General features: G+C 39.8%; 1 protein-coding gene across 1 annotated transcript; it reads right to left on the reverse strand.

Moving 5' to 3' along the window:
- Positions 1-3,669: 3,669 nt before the first annotated feature.
- otud6b (OTU deubiquitinase 6B) lies at positions 3,670-13,058 on the reverse strand. The gene is made up of 8 exons (XM_034161023.1): positions 12,848-13,058; positions 12,507-12,652; positions 10,754-10,855; positions 7,812-8,012; positions 7,578-7,698; positions 7,172-7,233; positions 6,982-7,088; positions 3,670-4,103 (listed from the first exon to the last, which is right to left on the reverse strand). The coding sequence occupies exons 1-8, from the start codon at positions 12,909-12,911 to the stop codon at positions 4,025-4,027; spliced, it is 882 nt and encodes a 293-aa protein (XP_034016914.1). The 5' UTR covers positions 12,912-13,058; the 3' UTR covers positions 3,670-4,024.
- Positions 13,059-15,665: the final 2,607 nt, after the last annotated feature.

The raw sequence follows: 15,665 nt of genomic DNA on the forward strand, positions 1-15,665 counted from the left end.
TGGACAAAGTTATTAGGACCAAAGGTCAAAGTCACTTTTTCGCTGATTTGTGCTCAACTTGGCGCATACCGTCAAAGGTTTGTTTGGACAAAGTTATTAGGACCAAAGGTCAAAATGTCACTTTTTCACTGATTTGTGCTCAACTTGGCGCATACCGTCAAAGGTTTGTTTATGCAAGGGTCAAGGTTATTAGGACCAAAGGTCAAAGTCACTTTTTCACTGATTTGTGCTCAACTTGGCGCATACCGTCAAAGGTTTGTTTGGACAAAGTTATTAGGACCAAAGGTCAAAATGTCACTTTTTCACTGATTTGTGCTCAACTTGGCGCATACCGTCAAAGGTTTGTTTGGACAAAGTTATTAGGACCAAAGGTCAAAATGTCACTTTTTCACTGATTTGTGCTCAACTTGGCGCATACCGTCAAAGGTTTGTTTGGACAAAGTTATTAGGACCAAAGGTCAAAATGTCACTTTTTCACTGATTTGTGCTCAACTTGGCGCATACCGTCAAAGGTTTGTTTGGACAAAGTTATTAGGACCAAAAGTCAAAATGTCACTTTTTCACTGATTTGTGCTCAACTTGGCGCATACCGTCAAAGGTTTGTTTGGACAAAGTTATTAGGACCAAAGGTCAAAATGTCACTTTTTCACTGATTTGTGCTCAACTTGGCGCATACCGTCAAAGGTTTGTTTGGACAAAGTTATTAGGACCAAAGGTCAAAATGTCACTTTTTCACTGATTTGTGCTCAACTTGGCACATACCGTCAAAGGTTTGTTTATGCAAGGGTCAAGGTTATTAGGACCAAAGGTCAAAGTCACTTTTTCACTGATTTGTGCTCAACTTGGCGCATACCGTCAAAGGTTTGTTTGGACAAAGTTATTAGGACCAAAGATCAAAATGTCACTTTTTCACTGATTTGTGCTCAACTTGGCGCATACCGTCAAAGGTTTGTTTGGACAAAGTTATTAGGACCAAAAGTCAAAATGTCACTTTTTCACTGATTTGTGCTCAACTTGGCGCATACCGTCAAAGGTTTGTTTGGACAAAGTTATTAGGACCAAAGGTCAAAATGTCACTTTTTCACTGATTTGTGCTCAACTTGGCGCATACCGTCAAAGGTTTGTTTGGACAAAGTTATTAGGACCAAAAGTCAAAATGTCACTTTTTCACTGATTTGTGCTCAACTTGGCGCATACCGTCAAAGGTTTGTTTGGACAAAGTTATTAGGACCAAAGGTCAAAATGTCACTTTTTCACTGATTTGTGCTCAACTTGGCGCATACCGTCAAAGGTTTGTTTGGACAAAGTTATTAGGACCAAAGGTCAAAATGTCACTTTTTCACTGATTTGTGCTCAACTTGGCACATACCGTCAAAGGTTTGTTTATGCAAGGGTCAAGGTTATTAGGACCAAAGGTCAAAGTCACTTTTTCACTGATTTGTGCTCAACTTGGCGCATACCGTCAAAGGTTGTTTGGACAAAGTTATTAGGACCAAAAGTCAAAATGTCACTTTTTCACTGATTTGTGCTCAACTTGGCGCATACCATCAAAGGTTTGTTTGGACAAAGTTATTAGGACCAAAAGTCAAAATGTCACTTTTTCACTGATTTGTGCTCAACTTGGCGCATACCGTCAAAGGTTTGTTTGGACAAAGTTATTAGGACCAAAGGTCAAAATGTCACTTTTTCACTGATTTGTGCTCAACTTGGCACATACCGTCAAAGGTTTGTTTGGACAAAGTTATTAGGACCAAAGGTCAAAATGTCACTTTTTCACTGATTTGTGCTCAACTTGGCGCATACCGTCAAAGGTTTGTTTGGACAAAGTTATTAGGACCAAAGGTCAAAATGTCACTTTTTCACTGATTTGTGCTCAACTTGGCACATACCGTCAAAGGTTTGTTTATGCAAGGGTCAAGGTTATTAGGACCAAAGGTCAAAGTCACTTTTTCACTGATTTGTGCTCAACTTGGCGCATACCGTCAAAGGTTTGTTTGGACAGTTATTAGGACCAAAGGTCAAAATGTCACTTTTTCACTGATTTGTGCTCAACTTGGCGCATACCGTCAAAGGTTTGTTTGGACAAAGTTATTAGGACCAAAAGTCAAAATGTCACTTTTTCACTGATTTGTGCTCAACTTGGCGCATACCGTCAAAGGTTTGTTTGGACAAAGTTATTAGGACCAAAGGTCAAAATGTCACTTTTTCACTGATTTGTGCTCAACTTGGCGCATACCGTCAAAGGTTTGTTTGGACAAAGTTATTAGGACCAAAGGTCGAAATGTCACTTTTTCACTGATTTGTGCTCAACTTGGCGCATACCGTCAAAGGTTTGTTTGGACAAAGTTATTAGGACCAAAGGTCAAAATGTCACTTTTTCACTGATTTGTGCTCAACTTGGCACATACCGTCAAAGGTTTGTTTATGCAAGGGTCAAGGTTATTAGGACCAAAGGTCAAAATGTCACTTTTTCACTGATTTGTGCTCAACTTGGCGCATACCGTCAAAGGTTTGTTTGGACAAGGTTATTAGGACCAAAGATCAAAATGTCACTTTTTCACTGATTTGTGCTCAACTTGGCGCATACCGTCAAAGGTTTGTTTGGACAAAGTTATTAGGACCAAAAGTCAAAATGTCACTTTTTCACTGATTTGTGCTCAACTTGGCGCATACCGTCAAAGGTTTGTTTGGACAAAGTTATTAGGACCAAAGGTCAAAATGTCACTTTTTCACTGATTTGTGCTCAACTTGGCGCATACCGTCAAAGGTTTGTTTGGACAAAGTTATTAGGACCAAAGGTCAAAATGTCACTTTTTCACTGATTTGTGCTCAACTTGGCGCATACCGTCAAAGGTTTGTTTGGACAAAGTTATTAGGACCAAAGGTCAAAATGTCACTTTTTCACTGATTTGTGCTCAACTTGGCGCATACCGTCAAAGGTTTGTTTGGACAACGTTATTAGGACCAAAAGTCAAAATGTCACTTTTTCACTGATTTGTGCTCAACTTGGCGCATACCGTCAAAGGTTTGTTTGGACAAAGTTATTAGGACCAAAGGTCAAAATGTCACTTTTTCACTGATTTGTGCTCAACATGGCACATACCGTCAAAGGTTTGTTTATGCAAGGGTCAAGGTTATTAGGACCAAAGGTCAAAGTCACTTTTTCACTGATTTGTGCTCAACTTGGCGCATACCATCAAAGGTTTGTTTGGACAAAGTTATTAGGACCAAAGGTCAAAATGTCACTTTTTCACTGATTTGTGCTCAACTTGGCACATACCGTCAAAGGTTTGTTTATGCAAAGGTCAAGGTTATTAGGACCAAAGGTCAAAGTCACTTTTTCACTGATTTGTGCTCAATTTAGTGCACATATGGAGGTGGGTTCTGGAATTGTTCAGCAAGGTCAAATTTGACCGTGGTCAATTACTGGAGTCAAGGTCATGTCTCCCTGTCTTTTGTTTTTTTTTTTTGTCAGCCTGCTCCTCCCAAGTCCTGTTGCTAATTTCTGCCAAACAGTATGTCAGTGAAGGTTCACCCTGAAATTGCCCTTGACGGTCAAGGTCAGTGGGGTCAGATGTCAGACTGTCATAACCCTTACCTTTTCTCGTGTCCACAGATATTCTATTACCTGGTGATCTTAAATCAGTTTACACAATTTTTAATTCTTTATCATTAATGAGTGACAATTCCATACTCTTAGTGCGGTATATCTTTATATTGATGTTTTACAAGCTTATTTCAATTCATCTGAACACAGCATTAATCCTTCAGCCACAAAGGTTTAAACATCATCTTAAACTGCAGGTGTCTTCTTAAAAGTAAAGTCTACTCTGTAAAAAGCGCTGCAGGAACTAAACAGATTAACTGCACCGGATGTTACAACGTTATTGTTTCAAGTCCAATCTGAGACCGGCGCCGCTCTCCTGACCTCGGTGCTGTAATGCCTTTGATGAAGGGGGAGGTCACTGACGGCTGTACTTATGGGGTCTTGATGTGAGAGGATCAGATACTCTGTCACACTGAATCAGCTGTCCTCCATGGTGGCCTTTAGATGTGTCACAGAGTTATAATGCTCTCCCAGTCCGTACGCATGGCGCATGTAGCTGTAAACAACAAATATTGAGTGACTCCACGTTGCTCTCCAAATGTCAAAAGGATATACAAATACATTACAAATCATTGTGGGAAATTAGATGTATGAAATAAATAAGCTACAATATTACTGTCATATGTTACAAGTCCAAAGGTTCAAGAACGATCAGTCACACTTTTCTTAGACGCAAAGATACTATCAAGGATATCCTGAGGCGTGGTGACACACTGCAAACATGGAAGGTTACTGGCGGAAGCACGCGTAAAACATGCAAATACATAAGCATCATGAAAAGAGTTTTGACAAGAAAGAACAGCAAGTGAATTATTTAACAAACTGTCTATCACTGATAGATCAACTGACAGCCATCACGCTTACATAGCGATAGCTGTTATATACACAATTATTTAACCACATATCTTGACACTCTTGTAATTTTTATTGACCCATATCATCATAGGCATATATATTATTGCTTCTACTATAAGTCCGATATGTCGCTTAGGTGTCTGTTGGTTCCATTAACTTGGCCAACTATGTAGTGAAGTTGCATTGGATAATACGATACGATACACTTTATTATTCCCTTAGGGAAATTTGTCTTGGACTCATGCTAAGTGCCTTTACAAAAGGAAAACAAACAAATACAAGTAAAAACACAGCCACATCTATAACAAATTAACATGACAGGAAATCAAGAGAAACACCATAAGTGTTGCACATTTCCAGTTTTAGACATTATTGTTTAGCAATTTGATAGACATGGGGACAAATGAGTTTTTGAGTCTATTCAATCTGCTCCGAGGGCCTCTATACCTTCTCCCAGAGGGAAGGAGAGTGTACTCTGAGTGGAGGACATGAGCTGTATCCGTCAGTATCCTCTGAGCTGCTTTCAGGACAGACTCTTCGTAGAGTGAACTGAGGGACTGATATTGTTTCTTTCCAATTATCTTCAATGCATTGTCAATTTGTCTGTTAAGTTTTGTTTTAAGTTGTACAGAGAGGTTGCCGTACCAGACAACCATAAGCATAAGCATAATACATAAGCAAAACTAAGTTGATTTTTCAACTGATCTGCAGCAAATCTGACAAGATGTCAGAGTTTGTTCTCATTATATGCCCTTTGAATGCAGCAAGTTTCAAGATGGCAGTATTAGTTGTTTTTGAGTTATTTTTCTTTCCATCTATTCATTCGCTGCATTTTAAAAGGGTACATCTCTCAGTTTTTGGAAAAGCTAGGACAAGAGCCTATGCCCCATTCAAATGTTACACTGGTGCACTGTCTTATAAGAGAAGTGACAATGAAGTCTGAAATTTATTTCTTTGGGGAAAGACAGGTGCTTTAATGATGATATAAGTTCTATTTGTTTAGCAAAAAACGCCCGCTTTACAACTGCTATGTGCTGTACTGAACCCCATTTGCACAAGGATACTCCCTCCATTTTCCCCCAATACGCCAGCAAGAAACAGCTTCAATCAGATGAGCTGGTCTGGAGTTATTGTGCAGAAACTTAAGTCAACGTGGCATCTGTAGTCACCATACTGGACAATGGTGTATCCTCCTCTAATACACCACTGAAGAATGGTGTTCTTCTGCATCTAAAAAGGAGTGATCACACCTTGGAGAGCTGTTGCACCAAGTGGACTGACATGAATCATGGCTCCAACACGAGAGACGTCAGTTGAAACAAAGGAGATGATTATCAAACTCTTAGAGAGTAAATCATCATGCAATGTTGCAAAAGATGTTGGTTGTTCACAGTCAGCTGTGTCTAAACTCAGGACCAAATACAAAAAACATGGGAAGGTTGTTAAAGGCAAACATACTGGTAGACCAAGAAAGACATCAAAGCGTCAAGACAGAAAACTTAAAGCAATATGTCTCAAAAATCCAAAAATGCACAACAAAACAAATGAGGAATGAATGGGAGGAAACTGGAGTCAACGTCTATGACTGAACTGTAAGAAACCACCTAAAGGAAATGGGATTTACATACAGAAAAGCTAAACGAAAGCCATCATTAACACCTTTTATCAGAATAAACAAGGTTACAATGGGCTTAAGGAAAAGCAATCGTGGACTGTGGATGAAAGTGATATTCAGTGATGAATCTCAAATCTGCATTGGGCAAGGTGATGATGCTGGAACTTTTGTTTGGTGCTGTTCCAATGAGAGTTATAAAGATGATTGCCTGAAGAGAACATCTAAATTTCCACAGTCATTGATGATATGGGGCTGCATGTCAGGTAAAGGCACTGGGGAGATGGCTGTCATTACATCATCAATAAATGCACAAGTTTACGTTGATATTTTGGACAACTGAAAGGATGTTTGGGGATGATGAAATCATTTTTCAAGATGATAATGCATCTTGCCATAGAGCAAAAACTGTGAAAACGTTCCTTGCAAAAAAAGACATAGGATCAATGTCATGGCATAGGGTCAATGTCAACGAGCAGATCTGATTTGATGCAGGTTTTAGTTTGGGGGATGGAAATTTACAGGGTGATTCCATAATTTATTCCTCAGAATTGAGTGATTCCATATTTTTTTCCTCTGCTTGGTCTAAAAAAGTAACCGTTACTGACTGTCACAATCTTTTTTTCTTGATTTCTTATAGTGTTTCTTAAAGCCAGAAAGTTGCCATTTGAAATGACTTTAGTTTTGTGTCATGTCTGTGATCTGCTTTTTTTCCACAAAATTAAACAACTGAATGAACATCCTCCGAGGCCGGTGATTCCATAATTTTTGCCAGGGGTTGTACTTATTTCATTTCCAAAAAAAGAAAACAAAACAGTAATTCCACCTGTAATTTTCTTTCACATTTTAGCACTACATATCTTAATATGCTTGCTATCAAAAAATAGATGAAAACATAAATTCTTACACAAGAGTGATGGGTTCACCGTCATATTCCTCCCCAATTTTTAAAGTGGGGGAGTCGGCCTGGATCACTTCAATTGGTAAATGAAGAACTTGGGTTAACGCTCGAAGCTGTTAGAGAAAAAGAAATGCATTAGTGAAAAGTCCAAACCCCAAAAGGACAGTTCATTTAAAATGACACGACAGAGACTCACCTCCAGTTGTCCACCCCAAGCTGCTGTGTGCTCCACATCACTGCAGTACTTCTCAAACTCCTCTAGAAACAAACACACGTGCAGGAACGACACACCAGACAATCAAACAAATAGTTTTCCTTAAATATTTTTAATGAACAAGTGGCACGTGTCTGTGTCCCAGCCTGTGGAAAGTGATTTAACACATCACATCAATGTATGAAAGCAAATACATAAAAAAATTTATGTGAGGTTTCACCTATTTTTAATGAGGTCACAAAGGTCACCAAGTGCTCATGTGCTCACTCGTTCAAGGTTTTGGTGTCGAGATTATGTATATTCAATATGAACGCGACCCCTGGAAGGGGTGCGTCCTCATAACCATGTGGGCGCTCCTAAAACAGTAACCAGTGAGGTGTTGCAGTACCTGTTGTGTACATGTCACCCGTGTTGGGGTTGGTCAGGAAAGGCAGGAAGTCATCAACATGGCTCCGCATGTGCTCAGCTGTACGGGACCGCAGTTCTTTCACACTCATGCTTAAACCAGGCTAGAACAGAACAGAAACTCTTCAGAAATACATCCAAACTGTAGCACCACTTTTACAACAGAACGGTGATGGAGGTTAATGTCCAGTTACAATAATCCTATTATAAAATGTACCAGTGAGCGTTGTGTCAGCTGATCCTCCACAGCTCGGTACATGCAGTGACCATCAGACGAGATGTCTTTGATCTGCAGCTGCTGCTGGGCGAGTATTTGGGCCAGCTTCAAACTCTCCTGGTGCCTCACACCCAGAAGGTTCTGTGCTTCAGCCTCAGCGATCCTGCTCTCTCGCTCCTTCTCTTGAGCAGCCTTCTTGTCCTGGAGACAGTTATTTTTAATGTGTTATATATTCATGCATTCATTTTCTACCGCATATTTGGATCCAGTATCTATACCACAGCTCTCAAAGGCCCAAATCTGCATCTGCTATATGTTCGTCTTTCTGGTGAAAAACTCAAAAACCATGCATAGTTACATTGTCATTTTTTTAGCCTACATGTAAAATTACCTGAACATGTGCAGTACGACTTTTCTAAGCAAAACTGTAACTAAGTATGTTTTTAAGCACATTATAAATCCCCATTGCTCACAAAGGAGGCAGCTCCTGCTAATGTTAACTCGTTAGCATCGTGTTATGTGATGCACATTGTATTACGTTTTAATGCTAACTATAATCCATTAGCAAGTTGTCATGTTAATGTTACAGATTTATCCACAGTGATTGCGATAATGATGATTATAATAATAATAATACTCAGGTTGACATATATCACCATCAAGGTGTAACAAGCCCTTCAACCAAAGTACTGTATTTTCTGCAGTACAAGGCATGCTTCTTTTTGTATAATCAGCTTTTTAAAATTGGAATTCTTGCTCATTGTTGGAGCGTATTTTTATTATTATTGAATGTATTCCTTTATTATTAGAGAATATTTTGTTGACTGGTTTGATTCATGGGAAAGTCCTATATAAATGGGCATTATTATTAATATCAAATGTGTGACTTTTCTGATATTCACAGTGCATCTGGAAAGTATTCACAGTGCTTCACTTTTTCCACATTTTGTTATGTTACAGCCTTATTCCAAATTGGACTAAATTCATTTTTTTTTCTCTCAAAATTCTACTACTCACAACACCCCATAATGACAACATTAAAAAAAGTTTTTCACAAATGTATGAAAAATAAAAAAAAACCTAAGAAATTCACACCCTTTGCTCAATACTTTGTTGATGCACCTTTGGCAGCAATTACAGCCTCAAGTCTTCTTGAATGTGATGCCACAAGCTTGGTGCACCTATCGTTGGGCAGTTTGGCCCATTCCTCTTTGCAGCACCTCTCAAGCTCCATCGGGTTGGATGGGGAGCATCGGTGCACAGCCATTTTCAGATCTTTCCAGAGACGTTCAATCGAATTCACGTCTGGACTCTGGCTGGTCCACTCAAGGACATTCACAGAGTTGTCCTGAAGCCACTCCTTTGATATCTTGGCCGTGTGCTTAGGGTCATTGTCCTGCTGAAAGTGAACTGCCACCCCAGTCTGAGGTCAAGAGTGCTCTGGAGCAGATTTTCATCCAGGATGTCTCTGTACATTGCTGCATTCAGCTTTCCCTCAATCCTGACTAGTCTCCCAGTTCCTACCGCTGAAAAACATCCACACAGCATGATGCTGCCACCACCATGCTTCACTGTAGGGATGGTGCCTGGTTACCTCTAAACATGATGCCTGGCATTCACACCAAAGAATTCAATCTTTTCTGTCATCAGATCAGAGAATTTTGTTTCTCATGGTCTGAGAGTCCTTCAGGTGCCTTTTGGCAAACTCCAGGTGGCCTGCCATGTGGCTTTTACTAAGGAGTGGCTTCTGTCGGGCCACTCTACCATACAGGTCTGATTGGTGGATTACTGCAGAGATGCTTGTCATTCTGGAAGGTTCTCTTCTCTCCACAAAGGGATGCTGAAGAGTGACCAGGGCGTTCTTGGTTGCCTCCCTGACTACGGCCCTTCTCTCCCAATCTCTCAGTTTAGAAGGGCAGCCACCTACTACTTCCATTTTCGGATGATGGAGGCCACTGTGCCCATTGGGACTTTCAAAGCAGCAGAAATGTTTCTGTACCCTTCCCCAGATTTGTGTCTCGAGACAATCCTGTAGACAGGTGTGTGCCTTTCCAAATCGTGCCCAATCAACTGAATTTACCCCAAGTAGACTCTATTTAACCTGTAGAAACATCTCAAAGATGATCAGTGAAAACAGGATGCACTTGAGCTCAATCTCAAAAAAAAAAAAAAAAAAAAAAAACTTTTTTCACATTGTCATTACAGGGTATTGTGTGTAGAATTTTGAGGGGAAAAAAAAGAATGTCATACATTTTAGAATCATGATGGAACATTAAAAAAATGGCACTCAGTGTGGAGTCAAGCTTCAGGATACTGAAGATATTGACGGTGATGGAGGTTAATGTCCAGTTACAATAATCCTACTACAAACTGTACCAGTAAGCGCTGCGTCAGCTGATCCTCCACAACTTGGTACATGCAGTGACCGTCAGCTGAGATGTCTTTGATCTGCAGCTTAACCCTGTGACTTATATCCAGAAAATACAGTAATTTCAAAAAATTCAACATTTATCCTAACATCTTATTATCTTACAAGGACTATTCAAAAATGATGGATTAAAGATAGATTTGCATTCCATTATCGTTGGATAATGTCAACGAAAGTATGATCATGTCAATATGTTTAGTTAAATATTACACCAATATTGTCACAGAATTTTTTCCACATCTGGATTTATATCTGGACCTGTGCCAAACTGCTAATTTTAGGGAAACACACACACGCACGCAATAGTCTTCATTTGTACTGCTTCATTACTTTTGGCCCAGGTCAAATGCCTGACGTAGCAATACTACAAAAATATTCAAACTGATCCAGCAGCCACAGTGGAATCTGCATAAGTCCCAAAGTCAAATCAGTTCTTCCTGAACAAAACCCACACCGCTCCAACAAATTTCACTGAATCATCAATGTCGTGTTTCAGATAAAAACCACAGCTTACCCTTCGTTTCTGGGCTTTGCTTACACGTGGTTGCTTGAGCTCTTCTTGTTCTCCACCCTCCAATGTCATGGTCTCAACTCCATTTACCATCTCCTCCACCTCCTTTAGATAAGATTAGCTTTGGTTACATTGTAAAGTTACCAACTCTGATTTCATATAAATTTGAATAATTTGACACCTGTGGAGAAAATGTATCGTGTGCATGCTACAATCAGTGCCAAACTAAGTGCCTTTTTCTTAGAAGACTACATATAAATAAATTTTAAAAATCCATTTTCTTTGTGCCTCAACTGCAAAATAACACATTTGATAATATCTATTATACAGTCAGATACAATTGGACAGTGAATTTTTTTTTGTTTTAATATTGTCTGTGCGCAACAATACAGCAGATATCCTGCAATCAAGATGTTTGCAGTGTAGACATTCAGCTTTAATTCAAAAGCTTCAACAAAAATAACTGCATTAATCATTAAGGAATTCTGGACATCTCCAACTTGCGAAGTATGTCTTGGACTTCATTTACATCAATAATCCAGAAATACTTGTGGTACTGCATAGTTAATCCATCTGGCGTAGGCAGTTCTCAAAAATTGAGTGACCATGCAAGATGGAGACTAGCAAGGGAAGCCACCAAGACATATACGATAACTATGAATGCAGAAACTGTGCATAGTACAGTCACTTGCCCAGTTCCTTGATCATTGCCGATTCCGGATCACTGCTGTAGTATTTGTGCCGCCGTTTCTCATAATCAGCGTGAATAAGCTAATACTTGGTACCAATGGAACGGCTGATGTTTTGTCTACAGACAACCACAAGCTCGACCGGATCCAGCCATCTTTGTGATCACCAGAGGAATCAAAACATCTGGTCTCCGTGGTGTGCACATGTTTTCTGACTCACTTATTCGTGCAAGTGTGAAAGTGACGATCTCTATTAAGCAGCAAAGGTGAGTTAGCCATTCAGTGTCATTGGTTCTAGAGTGGGAAAATACTTACTTACATGAGTAGAAAATGTCAGTATGTTATGTCTTGCTGTTTAATTGCTGCACGCATTTATCTCTGACGCGAAAATTTGCCAGCTGTGGATCACTGAAGCAGCAGCCTCGTGTCAGTACTTGTGAGCCATGTGGACTTTGGGGGTCATCTCAACATCACGAATGGGCATGAATGTGGGGGCTTTTACTTTTTAATTCAGGAGAAATCTCACCTCCACACTTCATTGTTTTGCTCATAAAAACATATAACAGTGCCTTTCGAAACTAAGTAAATTCTCATTTAATAAATATAATTTATATCATTTTACGTTCAAAACACATTGTTGGGCACAGTGTGTATCATTCTGCATTAGAAGGGCTTCAGCCAGATGCCAGGAATGCCCCCAAAGTGACACAGAGTGTCGTGATCCAGAACCAGGCAAAGTCATCCATTTCCGGCAAATATTTGCACCACACATAATGTGACTTCACACTTTAAGTAGAAGGGCTACACCATCCAGACTTTTCAGCAAGAGAACATCCAAATACCCAATACAACAATACCCAATAAAGGACATTCAGTTGCATTATGGCTCTGTATAGCGGGACTTTAAAAAAGGTGATCTGGAACTGGGCAACTGTCTGTATTAGTTTTGTCTGTTGCACCACCAGTCACAGTTTGGTGACGGAGTGGAACGCAGAATAATTTTTCGTACAAGTGAACAGATCAAATCCAGGCATGAATCACCCCTCATGTGCCTTGTTGGAGGTTACCTTTGTGTCAGTGGATCTGAGCAGCCGGACTTCCTCCTCGTGTTTCTGGCTGAGTTCAGCTTCTAGTTTGGAAATCTCCTCCGTCAACACTTTCCTCCTTTTCTTGTCATTTTTGGGGACTGCATTTTTCATACTCTGGATTTTAGCTGAAATGTTACACAAGATAAAACAAATTAGAACTCAGTAAAGAAAAATGTGCAGAAAAGCTAAAAGTAATGTTCTGGTTTAAGATTTTAGTTATAAAAGGTTGACCTCTCTACGTGAGGTTTTGTTTCAGTTGATATTAACACTGAAGTGCGGAATATCAAACTAAATTTGAGGACTAAAGTGTGTTTTGTTACCTTGCAGGTCCTTCTTTTCCTTACGGTGCTGCTTTGCTAGCATCTCCTCTGCTGTCTCCTCCATGACTGAATGCTAATGCTCACTTTGCTGAATGACAAATAATTACGTAGAAATGGCGAAAATCAGAAAAATAAATATTGAGCTCGCTGTTCGATGTTGCCACATTGTGACCAAATCTGTATATCCGCAAAAAAAAACAAACAAAAAACCGAGTTGCTGCGGCTTTAACCGGAAGAGCTCAGGGAGAGGGCGGATGTGACGTTGTGCTTTAAATCCCTTTGCATTTCTTTGGGGGTGTTTTCTTTTTCTCTTTTTCTTTTTACTGATAAAATGTGATGTATTTGATGTTACATCAATATTTGTGTTCTATTTTGCATCATTGTCTGCATTTATATACCTGTTTATTGTTGTATTTTGAAATGTCAAATAAAGTTTTACAAAAAAAAAAAAAGAATGCCGTGTGTATCCCTTTACTTTTGATATTGTACAATTTATTTTTTCATTTTTTTCTTTTCTGTCTCTTTCTATTTAGATTTGATAATATTGTAAGTGTCATTGTGACCTTGCCTTTTTTCGTTTCGTTTTTATTATTTTATTTTTTTGAAATAAAGGTTTTTTGGGGGAAAAGGCCCTTACCAAAAAATAGTACTGGTAAATATATAAAAAGTAAACTAGAAGTATACTTGAAACATGCTTGCATATACTACTTTTTGGTAAGGGAGGATGGTGTTGTTGTCCATTCAGCTGCTCCCGTTTTTTTGTTGTTGTTTTTTTTCAGGGAAAAAAGGATGTAGCATATTTCCCTTGCCCCAAGTGAAGGGGTTCAAGTAGAGGTGGGCGATCCTGGGAATTTTGGTATTGATCCGATACCAAGTAAATACAGGCCCAGTATCGCCGATATCGATACCCATACTTTTTTATATTTAAGCTTCATAGATCCAAAGGATCCAAAAGACCTAGGATAGAATTTCACCAAACATTGTATGTGACAACAAAATACTTTATTATCACAATCAACATTTTTGTTTAAAAAAATATCACTCAACACAACTTAAAACAAAATCTCCTGAGGTAGAGGGCTGACAAACCACAATACAAGCAGAGGGCGCGCTGCTCCGTGTTGTGTGACACAGCGCAGCGCGGCTGATACAGACAGAGAGTAGACTTTGATGAATCTGCGTGTGCAGCAGTCAGTGAGTGCCGGAGAGAAAAAAAGCTTGAGTATCGATCTTTTTGCACGAGGATCGTTCAATATCAATACCAGCGTTGGTATCGATATTATCGATATTAGGATCGATCCACCCACCTCTAGGTTCAAGTACCTCGGGGTCTTGTTCATGAATGAGGGGACGATGGAGCGTGAGATTGGCCGGAGAATCGGCGCAGCAGGGGCAGTATTGCATTCCCTCTACCGTACTGTTTGTCCATTCGGCTGCTCCTGTTTTGTGTTCGGGGTCGCCACAGCGGATACAACCAGATCCGCATTGGTAGCTGGCACAAGTTTTACGCCGGATGCCCTTCCTGACGCAACTCCAGTTTTACCTGGAGAAACACACAGCCGCTGGTGTATCAATTCAATTTCAATTTCAATTTATTTTCATTTATATAGCACCAAATCACAACAGAGTTGCCTCAAAGCGCTTCACACAGGTAAGGTCTAACCTTACCAACCCCCAGAGCAACAGTGGTAAGGAAAAACTCCCTCTAAGGAAGAAACCTCAAGCAGACCAGACTCAAAGTAGTGACCCTCTGCTTGGGCCATGCTACAAACATAAAATACAGAAACAATTCACAGAACAATTCACGCATGAATATACAAGAAATGCTGTTGGCGCACAGGACAGGAGGGTTGCCAACACAAATACAACTCCCATCTCTGGATGGAGCTGCACCTTAAACAGAGAGAAAAAACAGAATCAGGCATCAGAAAGACAAAAATACTGTATAATTCGCCAGCATTAAACAACAAGAAAAACAGAAGAAATACTAAGGTGATCGCTGGCCACTAGCCCTAAACTTCACTAAAAGACCCAGAATTTAGGTAAAGTTGAGGCTGCGGCCCGCTCCAATTACTAATAAATGAATTAAAAGAGTAAAAAGCGTAAAACAAAACTGTACCAGTATGCTAGCCATATGAAAGGGAAAATAAGTGCGTCTTAAGACTGGACTTGAAAATCTCCACAGAATCTGACTGTTTTATTGACACAGGGAGATCATTCCACAGAACAGGGGCACGATAAGAGAAAGCTCTGTGACCCGCAGACTTCTTATTCACCCAACGGACACAAAGTAGTCCTGCACCCTGAGAACATAAAGCCCGGGCCGGTACGTAAGGTTTAATTAGGTCAGCTAGGTAGGGAGGAGCCAGTCCATGAATCATTTTATAGGTTAGTAGCAGAACCTTAAAATCTGATCTCACTGGGACAGGAAGCCAGTGAAGGGATGCCAAAATGGGTGTAATGTGGTCGAACTTTCTGCTTCATGTCAAAGGTCTGGCTGCAGCATTTTGAACCCAATTGAAATTGAAATAAATAAACTAATTAACACTAATGGGGAAAAAAAACCCAGTCAGCATACTCTGTCATCTTGGTGGGACCATTGTGCTTGCCGCTACCAACAGCAAGGCAATAACATGAAGAAAGTCAACAATAAAATATAAAACCCATAGGATCACTCTAGAGCAGTTCAAGAGAAAAACCATTAATGTGTGTATTTTTATTTCATTTATGAGGCTTGTTTGTGTTTTCATTCAGTGAGCAGGTAGGTTTAAGAGGAGTTTGCTACGCATATAGAGTTCATGTGACCCACGAAGCTCTC

The sequence above is a fragment of the Thalassophryne amazonica genome, chromosome 20 (assembly GCF_902500255.1).
Source record: "Thalassophryne amazonica chromosome 20, fThaAma1.1, whole genome shotgun sequence".
NCBI classification, from domain to species: domain Eukaryota; kingdom Metazoa; phylum Chordata; class Actinopteri; order Batrachoidiformes; family Batrachoididae; genus Thalassophryne; species Thalassophryne amazonica.